The 23,068-nt window shown below is 42.9% G+C and overlaps 1 protein-coding gene across 1 annotated transcript in view; it reads left to right on the forward strand.

The window, feature by feature from the left end:
- The window catches only part of LOC111673388 (IQ motif and SEC7 domain-containing protein 1-like), a 57,570-nt gene that overhangs the window by 22,743 nt on the left and 11,759 nt on the right, over positions 1 to 23,068 (forward strand). The window contains exons 2-13 of the mRNA XM_087169856.1: positions 11,206 to 11,374; positions 13,470 to 13,637; positions 14,268 to 14,441; positions 14,595 to 14,690; positions 15,719 to 15,762; positions 15,934 to 16,359; positions 17,084 to 18,037; positions 18,229 to 18,387; positions 18,849 to 18,971; positions 19,076 to 19,242; positions 19,691 to 19,830; positions 21,388 to 21,525. Coding sequence (XP_087025982.1) covers positions 11,206 to 11,374; positions 13,470 to 13,637; positions 14,268 to 14,441; positions 14,595 to 14,690; positions 15,719 to 15,762; positions 15,934 to 16,359; positions 17,084 to 18,037; positions 18,229 to 18,387; positions 18,849 to 18,971; positions 19,076 to 19,242; positions 19,691 to 19,830; positions 21,388 to 21,525 — 2,758 coding nt within the window. The remainder of the gene's footprint in view (positions 1 to 11,205; positions 11,375 to 13,469; positions 13,638 to 14,267; positions 14,442 to 14,594; positions 14,691 to 15,718; positions 15,763 to 15,933; positions 16,360 to 17,083; positions 18,038 to 18,228; positions 18,388 to 18,848; positions 18,972 to 19,075; positions 19,243 to 19,690; positions 19,831 to 21,387; positions 21,526 to 23,068) is intronic.

Genomic DNA, 23,068 nt, shown 5'->3' on the forward strand with positions numbered 1-23,068 from the left:
TGTGGCCAATCAAATTCTTTGTCTCAACTTGTTTCATCATGGTAAAATACATTTTTAGACGTGGGCGTTATGCTCCGCGATTTGCTTGGATTAGATGCTGCCCAACTTCATTTAACCAATCACGGCCGATGAGGAGAAGGAGATGAGAGATTGTGGTTGGAACTAGGAGGTCAGACAAATAAGAAAGGAAAAGAGCGCTGTCGGTTTCAGGCAGATTCAGAAATTATGAATCAGTCGTCAGCAGCACATGTTGTTAGTCTGGTGTCCAGAGGTGTTTGGTGCAGCTGCAGCTCAGGTGGAAACATGAGCAGGATGGGAAACAGATTGAATTCAGGATCAGTTGATGTGTTTTGGGCCAAAGTCAGTCAGGACCAATCAAATCACATCTTTACTTTCCTTTCAAAACAGTGTGCTGTGCCTCTGGCGCTCTGACAATTTACTGATGGAGAGAGCAGATTGGAACAGGCTGTGAGAGAGGAGCGGGGAAACCACAGGAGAATAAAGCACACCTTAAATTAGATCAGATGGAGAGGAGAGAACATGTTTGGTTAACCTGTGTTCTCTTTATCTGTTTGGTAGAGATCCATCAACCTCTGCGGAGGAGGGAATGTTAAACCCAGGTCCCACACTCTGTTACTTGAGACTTGATTTCAGGTCAAGACAATGATGAATTAATTTGAGTTGAAACTGATAGAACCCCTCTGTGCTATTTAAAACTGACATAATGAAACTGGTTCTCTACTGTTGTGCTTTTGCCTCATTTGTGTTTCTATATTTTGGGCTTGACAGTAATCACCCAGATTAACATGGACTTGATGTATTATGCTCTATAGTCAAAATAAAATCCACACAAGGATGTGTGTAATCAGCCCATTCTCTTAGGACTTATGTCTTTATTAGATCATTCTGAAGGATGGTTTACACCCAGTGCCAAAGGAGGAAGTATAACATTTACATTTACTAATTTCATTTTTACAAGTGAGGGACAACACTTAAACCTCAGTGCAGTAAGAGACCTTGGTGTAAGTACTAAGTACTACATAAATTTAACAAATGCAGGGTTGTAAAGGAGTGTACCAAAAGTGCATAGTAAGTGCTAGTTAGTCACGTTAGGGTGTTAGAGGTGTGAGGAGAGGAGGTGCTCTCTGAAGAGATAAATCTTCAAGTGATTCTTGAAGATAGATAGGGATGCCCCTGCTCTGTTCCACCATCGCGGAAACACAGACCAGAACAGTCTGGACTGTGGCTGTCCTGTGTGCAGGGATGGTAATGTCAGGCGACATTCTTATGAGGAATGCAGTGGCAGAGAAGGAGCATAAGGCTGTATGATTGAGTTCAAGTGGATGGTGCAGACCCAGAACTTACTCTGAAAGCAGCATTAATGATTGAATTTGAGTCAGGCTGCCATGAGTGGCCAGTGGATTGTATTATTATACAGTATGTCAAAATGTAAGGGTGTGAAGGCCAAAGTGGGGAATTGGATGTAATGCATATGTCCAAGTAATGTTCAGGTTAAAAGAAATGGGCTAAAACTGGGCTAATTTTAACTGAAAATGAAAAGTACTAGGGACTGTTTTAGCCTTGTAGTATCACTCGACTTATGATTGAATTAAATAGTTTTAGTTGCCTTACCATACTTAAAGGAGCTATTTGTAAGTTTTGCTAATGCTGCATAGCCAACATTAGAATAAACAGCTGTTTACTTACCAATCTACAAGAAACATGAGTTCAGCATCAAACTTCATTGCTTTACTCACCAAGAGCTGTCTCCAGATGTGCCAAGCAACGCCATTGTCTTTTCTTCTACTGAAGTTAGCATGCTAACCAGCTAGCCTTGGCCCATCTTCCCTTCTGATAGCAATTCACTGTAACCTCCAGTCTGCCCTGAAGACGTAGCGCTGCTCAGAGGGCGTATTATAACCTCTTGTCTTGTAAATGCAACAATGGCTGAAGCTCTCTTCAAGTGACTATTGCCACCACCCGCTCCCAGCAAGAAAGCAAGTTTGGCAGCAGAGAAAACTTACAAATAACCCCTTTAGCCACTCTGTAGTTTCCATGAGTGTGTGTTGTGAGTGTAATTACCTAACTGTAAGGACAATTGATTAAATCACATTGGCATTGAAGGTACAGAAAAAATGTAAAGAGAGAGGAAAAACATGAGAGGACGTTAAGAATGAAAAAAAAACATGACCATCTGTAGGGGAGAAGGAGGCAAAAGACGAGAGAGAGAGAGAGAGAGAGAGCGAGAGAGAGAGAGAGGTGGAGCTGACACACATGTACTGTAGTTGTTGTGAGTAGCAGCTCGATGCCTCGGGGTTTGGTGCCATTTGGTGCCTGTTTGGACAACGAGCCATACAAAACACACACACACAAACATGCACACACACACACACACACACACACATACACACACTGAAATTCACACAGTAACACATCAATACAGAAACACAAACCTTTCACACACACACACAATCTCTCTCTCTCCCTTTCTCTCGCTCTCTCTTTTTCTCTCTCCCTGGTAAAACAAGGCCTGGATAAACTGTGTCTCACTAACACACATTTCCCTGAGTCCCCATTGTGTCCTAATGTAGAGCGCTGCAAGCCTACGGGGCAGTGGAGCAGAGTGGTTGCTGGTTCCAATCCCTGGGACAATCTGGCCAAAGAAACATGAATGGAGATACCCTGATTTGTTCAGATTAAACAAAGAAGATTTAACATGTTAATTTTTGAGATTTTGATATGTATGGACAGAGCCAGGCTAGCTGTTTCCACCTGTTCTTGGTGTTTATGCTAAGCTAAGCTAGCCGGCTGCTGGCTGAAGCTTCATTTTGACAAAACAGGACACATATGTGCAGCTTTTATTTTTATGCCTCCGTGCCGGCGACAGCCAGAACCGAAGGCATATTGTTTTCAGGTTGTCTGTCCGTCCCATTCTCGTGGACGCAATATCTCAGTAACGCCTTGATGGAACTTCTTCAAACATTCACTATGACTCAAGGATGAACATATTAGATTTTGGTGGTCAAAAGTCAAGGTGAGTGACCTCACAAATCTCAAGGACTCCTCAAGGGAATCCCTTCAGATTTGGCACAAATGTCAGCTGGGACTCAAAGATGAATTGATCAGACTTTGGTGGTCAAAGGTCAGGGTCAGGGTGACCTCACAAAAAGTGCTTCTGGCCGTTACTCAAGACACAGTAGTTATGACAAAATTTCACACCAATGGTAAATATTTTGTATGACTCTGGATAAACAGGGCAGAAGGGAGGCGGTAGTTCAAGTTTTTTAATGAAATTCTTTCGTATTACCTCTGATCTGCATCGAAGTCTGACCTGTAATATGATACAGTGATTATGGTTTATATTCAGTTAGTGCCCCCTCCACTTTGTCTGTACCAGAGTCAAACTGTAGCTGTGGGAGGATAAAGCTTTTACTGTTGATGATTGCAGGTTAAAGTGGGGTTATATCCAAAGTTTTCAACTGCATCCCATGGTCTTCTTCAGCCACAAGACAACAAGACATTGAAATCATAACCGCTGTGTCTCTTAGAATATGGTCTTTAAGTCACTCATCAAGTTCTATACTTAGATCACATGATGACACAGTTCAGGAATAATGAAGGAAGACATGGGCTTTGGTTGAAAGCTCTGGAGAAATCTATAAAGTGACCTTGAGTTTGAAATATTGTATCACAGATATCTGTTCCTAAGGTCAAGAAAGAAACACACACACACACACACACACACACACCTAAGCTGTGTATGTAATTACTGACCTCAACAGTTAATCACAGAACCTTATTAATTACAACAGAATGACACACTGACCTCCTGCGTGAGTGACTTTGACAGAGCTGCAGGTGTGTGTGTGTGTGTGTGTGTATGTGTGTGTGTGTGTGCTCCCATGTGGTGTCAGACTTACTCAGTCTGTATTATTATACCATAGCACTCTGCAGTGTGACAGCCGGAGGCTACGGAGGCCCACAGGGGACAATAGCAGCGAAGGACACAGCAGCCAAATAAAATGTCCTTCTAAAGCAAAGACACTGTTATTTAACAGCTAATTTACTTCAAGTAGAAAACTACTGTTTAGTCTAAATGTAAACCCCACAGTCGTACCGGCACCACTTAGAGGCTGCAGTGTTGCAGTGTTTGATCACTTCAGTATGACACTGATTCAGATTCAGTGCGTCAGAGCAGGGGACAGACAAAGACAAGTATCTGTCTCTGTGTGGTTGTCTCCGTCCACACCTGAGTTCAGATCTGCTGAAACAAATATCACACCAGGAGGGAAATATAACGGTGTCTGATTCAAAAACAGTGCAGGTTTGAAACCAGACTAAACATCATCTGAGCTCTTCAGTAAACCTTGGTCTCTAAATAAATACATTTTTGATTCTCTATATTATTTCATGCCTCCCTGGTTGGTTGGTCATTGAGTTAGAAGTGAGTCAGGTCAGTGAATCATCTGGTCATCTTCCTCCTCTTCCTCCTCCTCCACCTTCTTCATCGTTACTGGTGTCGCTGTGACACCGGCCTCGTCTCATTGGGAGTCGCTGTCCGTTCTGTCACGGCGCTGCACCCTCACTTCCTGTTTGTCATGGCTGTTGTTTACAGCTGGTGGAGTCACTGCTTGTCAGCAGCGAACATCCCATCAGGAGGTGTTTCCCAAACTGAATTTCCATTTCTGTTTCTCAAATTTCAGGATTTGATACTGTAAGTGTTTTGGGCTCAGCACCCCCTCACCCCACTACTGACTGATCTGTCAGAGTCAGTAGTTGATGTTATTATCCTCTGTATCCACTGACTGCGATCACTTCCTGTTGGAAAGTCAACCAAAAACAACTTGAGACGCAAAAACGACCACAAAACAACCACAAAGAGATGTAGAAATGCAAAACTAATTATGCTGGTGCAGTCACATCTTTACAAATGTGCACCCCTCTTTCAGTTGTGCCCTAGTGTCGCCTAGCAACAAAACGTAACTCTAAGTCATAATAACCTGCTGCACAGATGAACTATGGGCTCATTTTTTACAGGAGGACAGTGTGTGTCTCCCAGAAATGTAAGGTCATTTCCAGTGACAGTCACGCATCTCTCTCAGTATTTTCCTGTTGCTTGGGAAATCCCCTTGTCTGCTGTCTCCAAGCACAAACAAACAAGAGAGAACTGCAGAATAAACTGAACATTACAGCCTGATTCTTTATTCCTTGAAAATGCGGAGGTGGACCTCAGAATTGACTCTGTTCCACCTGACACTCCATGATGTGAATATTTCAGGCATCCTGGTCTTGTGGGCAGCTGACTGACGCAGCAGCTGATTGTCTTTATGTTCTGGGTCTGTTTGGCCTGTTGCTGGCTGCAGGGGGAGAGAGGGAAGCAGTCTATGTGGAGGCACTACATGTGAGCACATCCATGCTTCAGTGTATCAGTGTGTGTTTGTATTGTTTGTGCTGCAACTGGCATCATTGCTTTGACACTGTAACCCACATAAATCAGATGGATTTTCTAATCAGTGTGTGTGTGTGCATGTGTGTGTTTGCGTGTGTGTGCTTGTGTGTGTCTTGTAGGATGCATGTTGCTACCAGTGTGTTGTTAGTTACCGCCCCTGGCATTGAATGCAGAATGACAAACAGAAACAGAGTGTGTGTTGAAGTGTGTGTGTTTTTCTGTGTGTGAGGGAAATGCAGGTTTACGTCTGAAAGGAAAAACAGAAGACCAGAAACAAACATAAAAATGAAAAACTGTACTGAACCTCATTAGCGTGTGTGTCCTCTTCCCCCGGACTCATGTGGTTTCACAGGAGAAACAAGCTGCCGAGCAGAGCCAAGGTTTACATGTGAGTGTTGTCTTTTTTTCACGCTGGAGTGGGTTTATAAGTATAGTAGATGTTACTGTCTCTTGTACTGGGTTTTACAGAGTGTAGTCGAGTTTAGTGAGAATATTACAGTGACCAGACTCTTCACTGTACATCCAGGAGATAAATGGTAACCGTTTCTTCTTCTTATTTATTATTCATTTAGTTATTTATTTATTATTTAATCTTGTTTATTTATTTTACACTTTTCTGGCGTTGAAGTGTTGATCCATAAGAGGATATATTTGTGGTTTTAAGAACCAAAAAACATAGTGTATTTTTACAGCTCCTCTCTCAGGCTTCTCTCTGGAGGTCTAGTGACAACAGGTCGGTGAGCCAATCAAAAGAGACAGTCTGAACCTTTCTTCTGATTGGCTGACTTAATCAACTTAAACTCAATAAAAATATAGAAGAGGTTCAGGTAAACACTCAGAGAGACAAAATCCTGCAAGGTTGGATAGTGGCAGGAAGTCCTGACGGCTCGTTTTGAGGCTCAGTTTCTGAATACAGGCTGTGAGCATTTCTCTGTGGACTGAGCACTTTCATACTTTCACAGTATTAATATATAACCTAGACCTGCTTTATAATCAAAGAACACATGGAGATCTACCTTTATACTGTATGAGACCTTTTAGATTATTACAGCTCACAATAATAAAGCTGTATGAACAGCAGCAGTAGCAGCAGCAGGTGAGAGCATAGCTTTCAGGTGAGCAGAGCACTGATGGATTAATGCCACATTAATGCCATACTGGACTTATTTACTTTATTGACTTATATATAGTGTTGACATCAAGAATCCAGGTTGTGATTTTGTCTGAGAAACTCAAATTTCTCTGAAAGCTCCAATGTATCCAACTTTGCACTTACTAATACAGAAGTGCCCGAAAACCAAACAAACATGGACGCCTCACATCAGTTAAAGACCGATGTGTACGGTGCATTCAGAAAGTCTTCAGACCACCTCACTCTGTTCACAAGTTATGTTGCAGTTCTATGATAAAATCATTTAATGAAAATTCTTCCCTCACGGACCTTCAGTTCCCCATGAGACAAAGTGACAGAATTTTAGAAATTTTTGCAAATTTATGAAAAAGGAGAAACTGTAATATCACATTTAAAATAAGTATTCAGACACTTTACTCAAGACTCAGTTGATGCAACTTTTGGCAGCAATTACAACCTCTGGTCGCCTTGGGGATGACGTCACAAGCTTTGGAGTGTTCTGCCGTTCTTCTCTGCAGATCCTCTCAGGCTCTGTCAGGTAAGATGGGGACATTAGTGGACTGACATTTTCCGGATCTCCAGATGTTTGATTGAGTTGAACCCAGGGCTCTGGCTGGTCCACTCATGGAGTTGTACCTAAGCCGTTCTTGTTGTTGTTGTCTTGGCTGTGAGCTTCAGGTCATTGTCTAGTTGGAAGTTGAATCTCCAGCCCAGTCTGAGATCCTGAGCTCTGGATCAGGTTTTTATTAAGGATCTCTCTGTACTTTGCTCCTTTCAGCTTTCCTTCAATTCTGACCAGTCTCCCTGTCCCTGCTGCTGCCACCACCATGCGTTACCATTGAGGATAGTATCAGGCAGCTGATGAGCGGTGCCTGGTTTCCTCCTGACGTGACGCTTAGAATTGAGGCAAGACAGTTCAGTCTCGGTTTCATCAGACCAGAGAATCTTGTTAACAAACTGTCACTGCCATGAAGCCCGGATCAATGGAGCGCTGCAGTGATGGTTGTCCTTCTGGAAGTTTCTCAAATCTCCACTCAGGATCTCTGGCCAGGGTGACCTTCAGGTTCTTGGTCACCTTCTCCCCCTCCCCCTCAGTTTGGCTGGGCGGCCAGCTCTTAGTAGAGTCCAGGTGAATTCCCTCCAGCCCCATGAATTCACCATCCTCTACCATCAATCCCATGTGATATAAAGGCAGCATTAGTTCCCAGCCATAATTAAAATGGTGTGTTAATTTTCATTTATTATTAAGCAGTAAAATGCATGGTGCGCCTCATTTACTTTATTGCATCGCATCATTTGCAGTGTGACTATGGCACTGCATGCATATACACGATATCGTTACTGAAAGAATATGTTAATCAGTGCCAACAGAAAGCAATATGTTTTATGTTTATGGTTTGTGTAATGATGAATTTGGGTGTTCCTCGCCAACTGACAAAGTGACCATATCAATTGAGCACATAACAAATTATGTTGTAGTAAAGTTGTGTAAACCTGGTTTTTAACCTTAGGTAAAATCATTTTTAGTTTCTGATACTCTCTATTTTGTGCTCTGTGCATTATAATTTTATTTTTGATGGATCACAAGAAGGTCAATTGAAGTTCAATTCTAGCATCTTTTTAGGAAAATATTCACTAGAATTAAAAACACTGTTTATATATAGATATGAATTTTAACCAGAAAAATATAGGTTTCAGGAGCATTGTATGCAGCCCCATCACTTCACTAACAAGACAGGACAGCCTGAGAGACGAAACCCATGGCAACCAAAAATCTGATAATCAAACGTGTACTACTCACTGCTTTGAGGGCCCAGTAATAACTGAAGGCACTTCTGATGAACAAATCAACACAGATCTACAAACATTAGGGGCACATGTCTCACCATCATCCCCAGTGGAAATTAAGAATCTGTATTATCTTATTCATATGGTACCTGGTACTGATTTTACTGGTTAGCACTGCTGCAACGAGAGCTGAGCAACAAAGATGGAGACAGAGGATTTTAAAAAGTAAAATCTGGCACAGAAGTGACGGTTTTCTAATGTCAGGGTCACCTGAAGTTTCCTGTGTGACCTCAGTGCGCTGCAGCCTGCCAGAGGAAGCTGCCAGCGTGGTGCTAAGTGCACGGCCGGGGTATAAATCAAACATACCTCACCTCAATTCAACCCTGCAGCTGGCTCAGGCTCAGGGAAAGGAAAGGAATGGAAAGAAGAGATGAAAGGGAATGTGAGGAGAAGTAAGGAAAGGAAAGGAAATAAGAGAAAAGGGGAGAAGAGATGAGGCAAGAAAGGGAAAGGAAAGAGATGAGTTGGAAGGAGAGGAGAAGATGAGGGCAGAGGAGTTAAAGGAAAGGAAAAGAGGTGACAGAGGAGATGGAGAGGAAAAGAAGAAAAGAAAGGAAATAAGAGGTGAGGAGGAGAAGGGAAAGGAGAGAGGAGATGAGCTGAGAGAAGAAGAAGAACACAATGATCTGTGTGTTATTAGTTAAAACAGTGTTTGTTCTTTATTATAATTTATATAAAAATGTGATCATATTATTGGAAAAACATAAATGCACATCATTCCAAAGGACATTCACTTACAGTAGTTTCTTACAACTGTGAAAGGAAATGAGAAGGGAGGAGATAGAAAGAGTGAGGGGAGAAAAGGAGGAAAGGAAAAAGAAAATGAACAGAAGATGGGAAGAGGAGAGGAAGAGAAGAGAGGTGGATGGATGGGATGGATGTGAAGAGAGAGAAAAGGGAGGAGGGAAATGATAGAGAGGAGATGGGAGGAAAGTAAGGAAAGCAAAGGAAGAGGGAGAAAAGAAAAGATGATGATGAAGGGGAGGAGGAGAGAAACAGTTGGAAACAGAAACAGTTAGCAATTATCTAGAGTACCTTCCTCTCAGTTTTTACTGCAGAGCCTCTCTGGGATATATGAGTGCAGTCACTTCTCAGCTGTGTGTGCATGTGTGTGTGTGTGTGTGTGCGTGCGTGAGAGAGAGGATTTAATATATCAAAGTTTTGGGATATAAATGCCACATCATCCCAGAATAACGTCTTCACCTCTCACACACACAAACACACACACACACACACACACACACACACACACTGAGTCACATGAGGGTGACTCATGGCTAACAGCAGTATGTGTGTGAGTGTGTGTCACTGTGGGGGTGTGTACAGTGTACGTGAGTGTGGGTGTACAGTGTGTTGTGTTTGAGAGAGGCACAGCATGAGTGTGTGGGAGCACGTGTGTGTGTGAGCGTGTGCGTGTGAGCTTGGCAGCGCCCACATTAGCTTCTCTGCCAGCTTCACGGTGTCTTAGATTAACAGTGAAGAGCCCCTTTGATGATGAAACACAGACTAAAGATGGCCGACACATAGATTCTTCTGCTTTTCTCCTCTCATCTCCTCCTTGATTAATCAATGAATCGATTGATCATCTATCAGTCACAATGTTTTGTGCTCTGTCTGCAGTTGCTGACACTGAGGTGTCTCTCAGTCTTTCTGCTGAGTTGGTGACGGACCGATCACATGTTGTCAAACTGTCACCTGATTAGTGAAGCTGAACCGGTTTAATCTAGTTTGTCCCAGTTTGTCTGGTTCGTTCTGGTTTGATTTCTCAAGTCCAGTTGAATCTGTTTTAGCTCCTGTTGTCTGATCGTGTTTTGGTTGATCGTTCTGGTTCGATCTGGATTTTTCAGGTTTAGTCTAGTTTTGTTGAATTTAATTTGTTCCCATCATTTAGTCCGGTCCAGTTTACTCCAGTTTGATCCACTCAGTCTGTTTCTGCTACATTAGTCCAAATTAACCAGGTTTATATCAGTTTAATCTGGTTTAGTTTAGTTTGATTTGTTCCAGCTTCACTGGTCTGGTCCAGGTTTTTACTGATTGGTCCAGTTTGTCTGATTTACCCTCATATAGTCTAACCTGTTCCAGGTTCACTGGTTTGATCCAGTTTAGTTTTAAACCGGTTTGTTTAAGTAAAGTTTGGTTTTCTGGTTTGTTTTGCCTGAATTGATCCATTTAGTCTTCTAGACTTGGCTTGGCTTGACCTGGTCTGGTGTGGTTTGGTCTGGTTTGGTTTGGTTTGGCTTGACCTGGTCTGGTCTGGTCTGGTGTGGTTTGGTCTGATCTGGTCTGGTTTGGTTTGGTTTGGTCAGTTGACAGCTGACTCGTCTGACTTTGTCTCTTTCCTCTGCCTCTCTTAGTTCTCCTCCTGCTCTTCTTTCTTATCCTGGACTTTCCCTCCCTGTCTTGTTGTGTTTCTCTTCCTCCTCCTCCTCCTCCTCCTCCTCCTCCTCCTCCTCCTCATCATCATCATCCTCATCATCCTCATCATTCCCTCTTCTCCTCCTGTCATATTATTTTCTTCTCCTTCATTTTTGTCTATTTTTCTGTACCCACTTCCTCTTCCTCCTCCTCATCCCTCTGTTCGTCCTGATTCTGTTCTCCTTTGTTTACATCACTTCTCATTTCATCCTGTTGTTTCTCTCCATCTGTTTCTTCATCTTTCAGTTTATTTCTGTGTGACAGGAAACAAACACGTATTATTGAATCAGTCACTTTGACCTGATGTGATCAACACTAGCAGGTGGTTAACAACCCCTCCCCCGTCTCTGTTCTCTCTCAGTGTGGAGGGCGACTCTCAGTGTCCGGAGGCGCTCACTTTTCCTGATTCGTCTTTCGGCCATCCGCCTCCCTTCCATCGCTATAGCAACATCCCCCTCTCCAGCCCCTGTGATCCCTACAGCTCTGCCTCCACCAGCGGGCCCCTGGGAGCCTCCCACATACACACTCAGGTAACACAAACACAAGAAACTCAGACAACAGGTGTGCAGCCATTAGGGTGTTTATCACAGGAAGTTTCACCTTGTTCAATATTATTATATTATTCCAGGAGTTAGGAACCAGACGTTTAAAGGTGTAAATGTTTAAAAACTTTCAGGCCACAATTAAAATGTATCAAATAATGAGACATTAACAAGCAAAATTATTTAATTTATTTGAATAAAAAGGATGCACAAGGTTGTTAATTATTTCTATTTCAAACAGTATTTATTCAATAATTATGTAATTATTTAAACTCTTAAAAGTATAAATGGTACAAAAACCTTGGTAATGTAATTACTCTGGAGTTAAAGTGTAATCTTTTGTACTAACGGTGTACGACTACAGTATGTACCAATACTTATGTAGAAAGTGGGGAACAAGTTGTGAAGTTATGAAATAAGGGGGTTACAACTCAGGATCTTACAAAGACGGTATACCATAGTTACTGTTTAACTACTGAGTACCTTTTCTTTAATTACAGGGTATGTATGACCTGTAACAGGTACCCACTTACCCCCTTATCCCATAACCTCACATCTTGTTCCTACAGACCTCACTTTTCTCTAGTCTGTGCCAAGTTGGTATATTTCCTACTGTGTGTAATCTAAGATGTGGGAAAGAGTAAGATTTATCTGTTGTAATTACTGTGTTCCAAAACCATTAAAACCATATTTTAGCCAGTGGCTAAAAGGATTTTCAAGCTCACTATCCATGAAAAAGATATAAAAGATGAGGGGACCATTTGTGTACTTCCTGAACAAGAAGTTTCATAGAGAATTTTTTAGTAGTAAATATTTTATTTATCTTGAAGTATAAAGTGGTGACAAATTGAACACCATCAGTAGTTTTATTTTATCTTTTCTTTTATGCATTTATTTTTTAGTTTTAAGTATAGGATGTTGTTGCCTTTGCTTTTTTTTGTGGGCTAGAGGTAACGTGAGTCCATCCCATCCAGAGGCTGGTGCACCTGTGCTGTTTGGTAACGGCTAAACATGCCAGAGAAAGAGTTAGACTTTAGTTACAACAACAGTTTAGCTAGGTAACTAAACTAACCTAGCATGCTTGACAAGAAAAACCAAAGGCTAGCTAGCTAATGTTGGCAAGCAATGCTAGCATGCATGCCAGCTAATGACATTGCATTTTTTATAGGACACAAACCATCCATCCTGGAGTGTCATTACACAGCTGCAGGTTCAAAATTATTTTTGTACTAGAAACCAAATTTAACATGAGACTGTTAAACACAGTCAGTGTTTATAAGAGGCTGTTAGCACTGACAGTGGCACAGCCACTGTACAATAAATAATATGTTCAGCTTTGTACCAGTTCACTGTTAATGGAAAAAAAGACTACTAAAGATAATAAACAAGGTTCCAAAATTTTAGAATGATCTCATCATACAGTAAACAAAAAGCTAAATTGTAATACAAATACAATAATTATTGTACACCTGACAGCACCGATGACTGTGTAAATGTTTCTTTACTTGTTGCGATGTCTTACACCTGTGTATAGGGGTTTGTCGTCTTCATTATGATGGTGAGTAAAATGAAAGCTACTTGGTAATGACCAAAGCTACAAAAATAACCCACACTGTAAAAAAAAATAATAATAGAAGAAGTAGAAATAACAACATGACTGAAACTGAAAATTGTTATGAATTTACTACCAGTGTAATTAACCAGTCAGCTTATGATTACTTTGCTAAAATATGAGGAATTCTAATTACAAAGCAGGAAAAAACTGTGGTTTAACTTATCTAACATCCTCTGTTGTCGTTAGCTGCTTTACAGTGCTGCTTTGTGAGCTGTTAGCTAGGCAGTGGGCCAGCCCATGTGTCTGTTTTGGAGGTCGTTGTAGAGGTCAACACTGAGGCAAGAATTACTCACTCAGCAAATACAGTCAGAAACTCACGATGTTGTAACATGGCTAACCGTGTATTGAGGTGCACCGGCTCTTAACTTGTGTTTTTGCTACTTTTACTTCATTCTTTATTCACCGCTGACTTTAAAGTTTGAGTCTGAAACCAAAAATCTGTCTCCCTCTCTCCTTCTCCTCCTTCAGGGCAGCTCTCCCATCTCTCCCCCCAGCCCGGCGAGCCTCGCCTGGGCTCAGCGCAGCAGACACCAGCCGGCCAGCCTGGCGCTCCGCAAGCAAGAGGAGGAGGAGAGCAAACGCTGCAAGGCTCTCTCTGACAGCTATGAGCTCTCTACAGACCTCCAGGACAAGAAGGTACAGCGCCACAGTGTTCCAGTGGGGTTTTCGTGTAATCGTCTCTTGTTATGTTACAGTCTTTTCAAACAGAGAACACCCCCCAGCAGTGTATGAAGCACGTCAAAACGCCCACACCTATTGTTTTACGTGCACACACTTCACTGTGGGTTGATGCTCAGCGCTGTGTCACGATACGCTTGTCCTATTTACAAGCGTTGATGCGCTTCAACGTAATTTTATCACATTTGATACACACATCAGTGCATCCCGGTTTTTGTCTGTATGTTGTCTGGTGTTTTCTACAGATACCAAATGATGTGATGAAGATGACGCTCTGTGTTTCTGTTTTGAAGATTTTCTAACAGTAACTGTTAATAACCTTTATGGAAATCAGTTCATTTACAGAATGTTTACAGAAACTAGTGGATCCATGGATGTTATAATCCTCCACAAAGAAAAAACCTAATATATTCTCCTCAGACTTACTCATTCTATATTATTACTACACACTATAGCTGTGTCCCAACACAGGGCCCACATCCTTCAGATGACGCAGTCTATGAAGGTGTGGCTCGTCGTAGCCGCCGTAGACTGAAGGCCGAATGTGGTCCTGATTTCTCGCCTGTGTATGATCGTGCTCTCTGATAGGTGGAGATGCTGGAGAGGAAGTATGGGGGCCAGTTTGTGTCCCGACGGGCAGCGAGGACGATCCAGACGGCGTTCAGGCAGTACCGCATGAACAAGAACTTCGAGAGGCTTCGCAGCTCCGCATCCGAGAGCAGGATGACCCGGCGCATCATCCTGTCCAACATGAGGATGCAGGTACATACAGACGCAGACAGAAACACACACACACACACACAAATAATATATATATATATATATATATATATATATACAGTATAAAAACATCCTGTTCAGGTCCAGTTTGTGCCCACTCTGATCCTGCTTGTGTGTTTTTTTTGGTGGGTCCAGTACTCGTTTGATGAGCGTCAGCCGCAGGGTCAGGGGTCAGCAGGTCAGCAGGGGTCAGAGGACGCAGGAGACATGGACGACTCCTTCTCTAAGCAGGTAGACATATTTGTCACCTTCTCAGCTTTTAACAAAGCTGCCATCAACTAAAATCTGTTGATGTACTGATGGAATTAGAGCTGTGGAAATGTAAATTAAAGGTCCCATGTTTTACACTTGAGCAGTAAGCCAATCACCAACACCGACCTGTCAAATCAGCCAAGATTGGCTGATTTCAGGTAAGCACTCAGAGTAAGTGGAAGTCCTGACGGCTTGTTTTAAGGCTCAGTTTCTGAATACAGGCTGTGTGCATTTCTCTGTGGACTGAGGCTTTGATACTTTCACAGTATTAATATAGAACCTAGACCTGCTTTATGATCAAAGTAAACATGGACATCTACCTTTATACTATATGGGACCTTTCACTTAAATTAAGATAATATGTATATATGAATATTAGGGTCACATTGAGGAAAAAAAAGAAATCTGAAATTTTGAGAAAGAAGTCACGATATATCAAGAATTAAAAATGTAAAATTTTGAGAGAAAAAAAACCATAATTTTAAGGAATATTACAAGCAACCAATCAAACAGGTGAAAGGACAGTCACTGGCAGCATGAGCTGCTTCTTTATGTAGCTAGTTATGATGATGCTGATGTACCCAAAGGTGAAACTTGTGCTAAAGTGTAACTTCACAGGACGCTCCAAAGCATCTGAAATTTCCCCTCTAAAACAACACAAAACCTAATATTACCGCTTTATTCTCATAATATTCTGACTTTTTTCTTGAAATATTATGATTTTATTCTCATAATATTATGACTTTATTTTTGAAATTTCAGATTTTATTCTTACTCAATGTTAACCTAATATTCCGTCGTAAAATAATGACCGTGTCTCAAATTAAGGTTGGCGGCCACTATGGACAAGCAGAGGTCAGGTGAAACTCACCCTCAGGGGCGGGATGACTTGTAGCCAGATGAGTGAACAGGGAGACAGAACCACTGATACAGAACTGAAGGGAAACGCCTGTGTCTGACTCCCTGTGCGTCTCTGTGTTTGTTTACGTCATGTGTGTCGCCCACAGGTGAAGTCCCTGGCCGACTCCATGGACGACTCCCTCACCTGCCAGTCCGGCCGTGAAGACTCACAAGAAGCGGGGGGAGAGGGGGAGGAGGAGGACGACGACGAGGATGAGGAGGAGGGAGATGAAGAGGAGGAAGAGGAGGAGGAGGAAGGGGAGGAGGACGAGGAGGAAGATGAGGATGAAGATTACAGACAGTGTGCATGGCGCAACACCAGCGCATCCTCCCGACGCCCCGCTGGCCGGGTGGGAGGAGTGGGGAGAGGAGGCGTGGGCGGAGGTGCCGCCATGCACGAGGACAGCACCGCCACCTCCTTCAGCGATGTCACCCTCTACATGGACGAGGGCTGCCTCCCCTCCTCGCCTCTGTCCCGCCCACCTTCCTCGCCACTTTCCCGTCCCGCCTCCAGTTCTGACACAGACTACTGGGGGGGAGGAGGGGGAGGAGGTGCAGGTGGAAGAGAGGACAGCAGGGACACCGAGGGGGGCAGCAACGCGAGCCGGAGGAGCAGCACCCCCTGTACAGAGTGTCGGGGGGAGTACAGGGGGAGGACAGGAGGAGGAGGAGGAGGAGGAGGAGGAGGACACCTCCCTGTCCTGACCATTGAACCGCCAAGTGACAGCTCAGTGGACATGAGTGACAGGTTAGTACAGCCAATCAGAGAGCAAGAGATAAAAACTTGTTATTCTAAGATTATTTATGTGATTAACACAGAAAACACAGATATTTTTTACTTACTCACCCTCCAATAATAGTGAATGAATGAATGAATAACCCTGTAACCACTATATTATAAAGCGCTTTCCTCACACTGCTTTATGAAGGGGGATTGTACCATCAACCCCACCCCCACTGTCTCTTTTTCCCTCTCTCACTTTTACCTGCATCATCTCATCTCTTCATTTTCCGTTTCTTCTCTCTTTCCTCCTCCAGTCGTCCTTGAGAGCTGCAGCTTTGACGCAGCCAACATTATTCTGCATAGTCCTCTGTCCTCCTCCCAGATTGCTCCAAATGTAAAACATATTTGAGAATAAATTGATGTTTTTTCATTGTTGGTGGTTACACAATGACATAGCTCCAGTTCTTTAAGGTGAAATCAAATTACAGGGAAATTCACTAGTTACAGCAGCTCAAAAGTAGAAGTAGAGGATCTTTGTCAGGCACAGTAACGCGGATCTTTGCAGATCGAAATGTTGCTGTTTTATTAAAATTTCTGGGAGCTATTAGCAAAGTGTGTGGGTCTTTTTTCTTACTCTTGCCTTTAGTGCAATCTTTTTGATCCAACTCCTGTGAAATTGCTTCTGGCTTTACACCTTATTTGTCCTGGAAATATTCTTTAACATTAACTTTATTGTTCAAATCTTAAGGTCGGAGCGAGGCTCCATCGGACGCCTGGTGTACGAACAGGAGCCGTCAGGAGTCGAGCGAGGAGGAGAGAGGGAGAGGAGGGGAGGAGGAGTGGAGGGAGAGACCGGAGAAGATGAGCGAGGAGGGGGAGGAAGCAGCGAAGCTGACTCGCCACAGGGGACCATCAAACACAAACCGAACGGTCGCTCGGTCGCCACGGCGCAGGGACAAACCCGCAGCCCCGCCAACGTCCCCCTGCCGATGCCTTCAGCCCGCACCCTGCCTACACACCCACTCCCTCACCCACTCCAACACCCACATTCACACCCCCACCCACACCCACATCCACACCCACACCCACACCCTCACCCGTCGCCCATCCCCCACCTGCCCACCATCCTCCACCATCACCCGCAGTACAGCCAGCCACATATCCTGCACATGCACCACGGGCACGGCGGCAGCCCTTACATCCAGCACGCACACCACTTCGCCCAGCACCACTACCATCACCTGCACCACCAACACCACCACCTCCCCCATGTTTACCCAGAGCCCCCCTCTTCTCCTCTGCCCTCCCCTGTACCACCGCTTACACCTCTCTCACCCCTGCCGCCGCCACTCACACCCTCACCACTGTCTTCCTCATCTTCCTCGGCTCTCCAAAACATGGAGGCCCAGCAGCAGCAGCACCTCGCCCACCACCCCCACCTCCACCACCACCACCTGCTCTGCTCGGACGGAGACAACGAGAGCGTCAACTCCACCACCACCAACTCCAACGACGACACCACCGTCAACAACTGCAGCTCCGGCTCGTCGTCGCGTGACAGCCTACGGGAGCCAATCGGAGGGGCCACACTGGGGAAACAGACCTATCAGAGAGAGAGCCGCCACAGCTGGGACTCACCCGCCTTCAACAACGACGTGGTGCAGCGGCGGCAGTACCGCATCGGACTCAACCTGTTTAACAAGTATGTGTGTTTGTATCTGTAAACGTAATAATCAAGAAGACGGATGATAATAAGTATGAGGCGACATAGAAATGACAAGTGAAACAACATCATGAAACATTGTGGAAAACAATTTTAAACAATTCAAAAAGTAAGCAAACAAAGTCAATTAGAAAAGAAGAGACCAACTAAAAGACTTCTCTGGGCTACAGGAAGCCAGAGAAGGGGATCCAGTACCTGATTGAGAGGGGGTTTGTGTCGGACACGCCGGTGGGCATCGCCAGGTTCATCCTGGAGAGGAAAGGACTGAGCAGGCAGATGATCGGAGAGTTCCTGGGCAGCCGCCAGCAGTTCAACAAGGACGTCCTGGAGTGAGTAAAATAAACATTCACATGACTTCAACACGAAAGAAAAACCAGGTGAATGTGTTTGTGTTGTATTTAAGTCCGTACAAGAATCATAATCATCCTCATAAGGAGAGAAAAATCCTGCAAAGTGAGGACCTTCTCCAGGGTTAATGGTTTCTGATATGGTACAACAGTGTGACAGTGTTTCCTTACATGGAATGAGTGGCAGCATCCTCTCTGTGACTGGAATCAAGGGGGTTTGTGGGAAATGTAGTCTTTTGTGTTGTGTTGTTACACTGGTTTTCTATTATTAAATGAAATAAAATTTCTATTACAGTTTGATGCTTAGTGGTTCAGTATGCTTGAAACTAGCTTGTGTCATCTGAGTATGTCTAAAGATTCATCTAAAGACACCCGGACCCCCATTCTGACACCTGAAAGATATGGGGAATGATGATCAGTGCTTCCTGTCTCTCCGTCTGCAGCTGTGTCCTGGATGAAATGGATTTCTCTGGGATGGATCTTGACGATGCTCTGAGGAAGTTCCAGGCTCAGATTAAAGTTCAGGGTGAAGCGCAGCGGGTGGAGCGACTGGTGGAGGCGTTCAGGTAATAAACTGCACCACAGGTTTGAATCACGGAGGAGATACAGCCTGTCAGTGGAGTTTGTGATGTCTCCCTAATTTCCTCTCTCTCTCTCTCTCACCCTGCAGTCAGCGGTACTGTGTTTGCAACCCGGTGCTGATCCGGCAGTTCCAGAACCCAGACACCATCTTCATCTTGGCGTTTGCCATCATCCTCCTGAACACGGACATGTACAGCCCCAACGTCAAGCCGGAGAGGAAGATGAAGCTGGAGGACTTCATCAAGAACCTGCGAGGTCAGGCGATGGATCATCTCCACGTCTCGTAATCAGTGCAGTCTGTGTTACATAACGCAGGTCTGGGAGATTTTAAAAACAGTAGTTGGCTGGAAAAGAGCAGAAATGCTGCAGGCGGTTGTCGTTACTCATAACGGTGCTCAGAGCAGTCCAAGAACTCACCAAGAAACATATTAAAACATAATTTCACAATAGCTTCTGTTAATTTAGGGTGTCTGTTCAAAGTAATTAGCATTGTGGTGAAGCTAACAGTAAAACTTTATTTGTACTTGGGTCGACTCAGCAGGGTCTTTCCATTTCATTTCTGCCATTAGACGATTATTGTTTGATTGGCAGATTATAACTGAGAGACAAAGGGACGTGATGCTAAATCTGTGTAGCTGGAATTTTCCTGTACAATAATAACTTTATATTTTAAACTTGAGGCTGACCAGTGTTTTTCCATCAGGTGTTGATAACGGGCAGGACATCCCCAGGGACCTGCTGGTGGCGATCTATGGAAGGATCCAGAAATGGGAACTGAGGACCAACGATGACCACGTGTCCCAGGTCCAGGCGGTGGAGAGGATGGTAGTCGGCAAGAAGCCTGTAAGACCCTTTGACATCTTGAACAGACGTCTCATAGTTCTAAACTTAATGTGTTAGTAATTCTAATTATTAGAATTTTATTATTCCTCCACACGGGCGACAGCCAGAGACAGAGGCATATCGTTTTCTCGTTGTCGGTCATGATATCTCAGTAACACCTTGATGGAACTTGGCACAAACATATTAGATTTTGGTGGTCAAAGTTCAAGGTCATCACATTCTTGTGAATGCATTATATCAGGAACACCTACCGGGAATTTCTGGCACACTGTGACGTCACAAAACACATTTTTGGCCGTAACTTACAAATTCAAAAGTGATGACATTTTATATCCAAATGGTGAAAGGTCAACTTTACAGTGAAATTATTATATTCTGCAAAAACACTCCTGGGCATTATTCAATGCTGTAACACAGGAAGGAGAGATTGTGACCATATTTTCTGCAACTTGACTGTTTGGTGGAGGCATAGAACTGCGAGGTGGTAACTCCAAATATATGAATATATGTGTGTCTGTCTCTTAAATTTAAAATTCCCTGTAATCCAGTTCGACTTTACCAGTTTTTGTGCATTTTACTCCAATCTGAGGGTTGTACGAAGGAGTAATATTGACAACTTACACAACAGACTCTCCCAATAAAGATATCCAAAAAAGAATACAAAAACTATAATATTATATAATATTTTATGTTTTGTGTGTGTGTGTGTGTGTGTGTGTGTGTGTGTGTGTGTGTGTGTGTGTGTGTACTGCAGGTGAATCTCTTTGCCTTCAGTTATGGGTTTTATTGAAAGCAGAGAAATAGGTGGTTTTAGAATCATCATCTGTCTCACTTTACTGTCTCTTTGATTCGTGTGTGTTATTGTTATTGAACTATTTCGGGACATGTATATATACAAGTCCTTACAGAGCCGTAGGAGTGTGTCGCATTGGGAGATAAAATGACTGTGCATCACTAGAGCACTACTTTCTCCTGTGATGCCTCGCTACTGTTTAATGGTAAACTCCTGCAGTGTTAGAACATATAAAAGTTTTATGTCCTATTAGAAAATAAATGGAAACCCGAGCAGGATTTGTCAGCAACTCTTGAGTCTCACGTTTTTCCTGTGAGAATCGAGTTTTAATGTTTCGCACTTTACTGTTTGTCACAGTCTCAGTGTTCCCCTCCGATTTCAGCGAACAGGCCCTGAAAGTGGAACATCTGGTGTAAATAGCCAGATGTTTTTCTCTGGAGCTGGTGGAGACTGAAATCAGAGCTAAAAGAAATTAAATACTGGACTTACAGTGCCTTCAGAAAGCACTCACACCCCTTCACATCTTGCACACTACTGTGTTGGAGATTTAATTTTAAAATTAATCAATCAATATCATTTTTCCCATCGATCTACACTCACTCTTCTTCCATCAGACTGGATATGAAGCATCTGTGGACGTCCATCTTCAGGTCTCTACACAGGTGTTCTATGGGGTTTAAATCTGGGCTTTGACTGGGACACTCAGGGACAGTCAGAGACTTGTCCTGAAGCCCCTCCAGTGTTGTGTTGGCACTTTGCTTCAGGTCATTGTGGATCTGAAAGGTGAACCGTCGCCTCAGTCTCAGGTCTCCTGTACTCTGGAGCAGGTTTCATTCATCCCTCCCTCAGTTCTGACCAGCCTCCTTGTCCCTGCTGATGAGAAGCCCCCACCATGCTTCACTGTAGGAATGGTGTTATCCAGGTGATGAGCAGTACCTGTGTTCCATAGTGTTTGAAGTTCTGCCCAGTGAGTTCAGTTTTTCTCTCGTCAGACCAGAGAATATTTTCCTCTTTTCCTCCTTAAAATGCCGTTTGGAAAACTCCAGCAGGCTTTCATGTGCCCATTACTCAAACTTTTATTGATGCATTAATGTCTACATCTCTTTAATGTTGCAGCTGGTTGGGGTGGAGCTACATTAATTACTCTTATACTGCTGGGTAGTGGCTGAATTTCTCCCAGGGACCAATAAAATCTTATAATTACCTATAATAATACATCATACTTTATTTTTTGATTATATTTTGTATTATTAATGTGAATCTCCTACTTGTAAGTAAAGTTGTCAAATAAATGTAATGCAGTAAAAAGTATTTCCCCCTGAATGATAGTGGAGTAGAAGCATAATGGAAACACTCAAGTAAAGTACTTGTTTTAAAGTTCTCCTCCTAATGGCTAAAAATCAATTAATGTTGCTTTAAACAAAGCAGACTAAAACAATTTAACTTCAAGACACAGAGAAAGAAGAGAAAATAAGTTCACATCAAAATCACAGGGTCTTTATGGAGCTGTTATTTCCACAAATGCAATGTTTCATTACATGTTGATTTGAGACATATTTGCATTCTTTGTCTGTGTGCAGTTATTTAATGGATTTATGTTTTGAATCTTTACTGTAGCATCTCTGAAGAAAAAAGTCAGAACATGCTCCACAAATAAAATGCAGTTAAAACAAACAGTAATACAAACAATATGGAGATAAAGCTAAAAAGAACAAACACAAAGAAGGAGAAATATTTATGACTTCATCTTAATCCTACAACTCTATTTAAAACACTGTAGTAAAAATTTGACTTTGTTTATATTACCTTTCAAACTAAATTTAAAGGAGGTATTATTAAGTTTTGCTATCGCTACATAGCTAACATTACAGCTGTTTACTTAACAGTCTAGAGGAAACGTTGCAAGTTTAGCATCAGAATTTAATTCTTTACTCACCAACAGCTGCCTCCAGTGGTGAAAAGGGACACCAATGTTAACTCTTGTCTCTATCACGTCTTTTCCTCTACAAATTGTATTATAAAGGCAATGATGGCTGAAGCTGTTGTCAAGCCACAATCACCACCACCTGCCCCTGGAAAGACACCATGTTCAGAGGCATAGAAAACTTACAAATAGCCCCTTTAAAAATAGGGAAAGATCTTTGTGTTTTCATATTATACAAAGGTCATATTATGGTCGAAACAAACAATAGGGAACAGGCATTGACCAACTTCAAATATAAATCTAAACCAGGAGGTTTGTGACAAAAGCTCTTCAGTCTAAATAAAAGGTTTAAAACATGTAGTGAGTAAGTCTTTACAGACAGTCGATGTAATGAAAAGTGTCTTATGTTTGTTAGAAGTTGCTCTAACTGTGATTCAGCTCTAATTCAGTCATTTAATTTATTTATAATGTGACAAAAACAAGCAAAGGGAAACGTGTGCAGCTTATGGAGAAGAGATTAA

Source organism: Seriola lalandi, unplaced genomic scaffold, assembly GCF_002814215.2.
Source record: "Seriola lalandi dorsalis isolate HSWRI2012SDOR001 ecotype SW California unplaced genomic scaffold, Sedor1 jcf7180002054917, whole genome shotgun sequence".
Classification (NCBI taxonomy): Eukaryota; Metazoa; Chordata; class Actinopteri; order Carangiformes; family Carangidae; genus Seriola; species Seriola lalandi.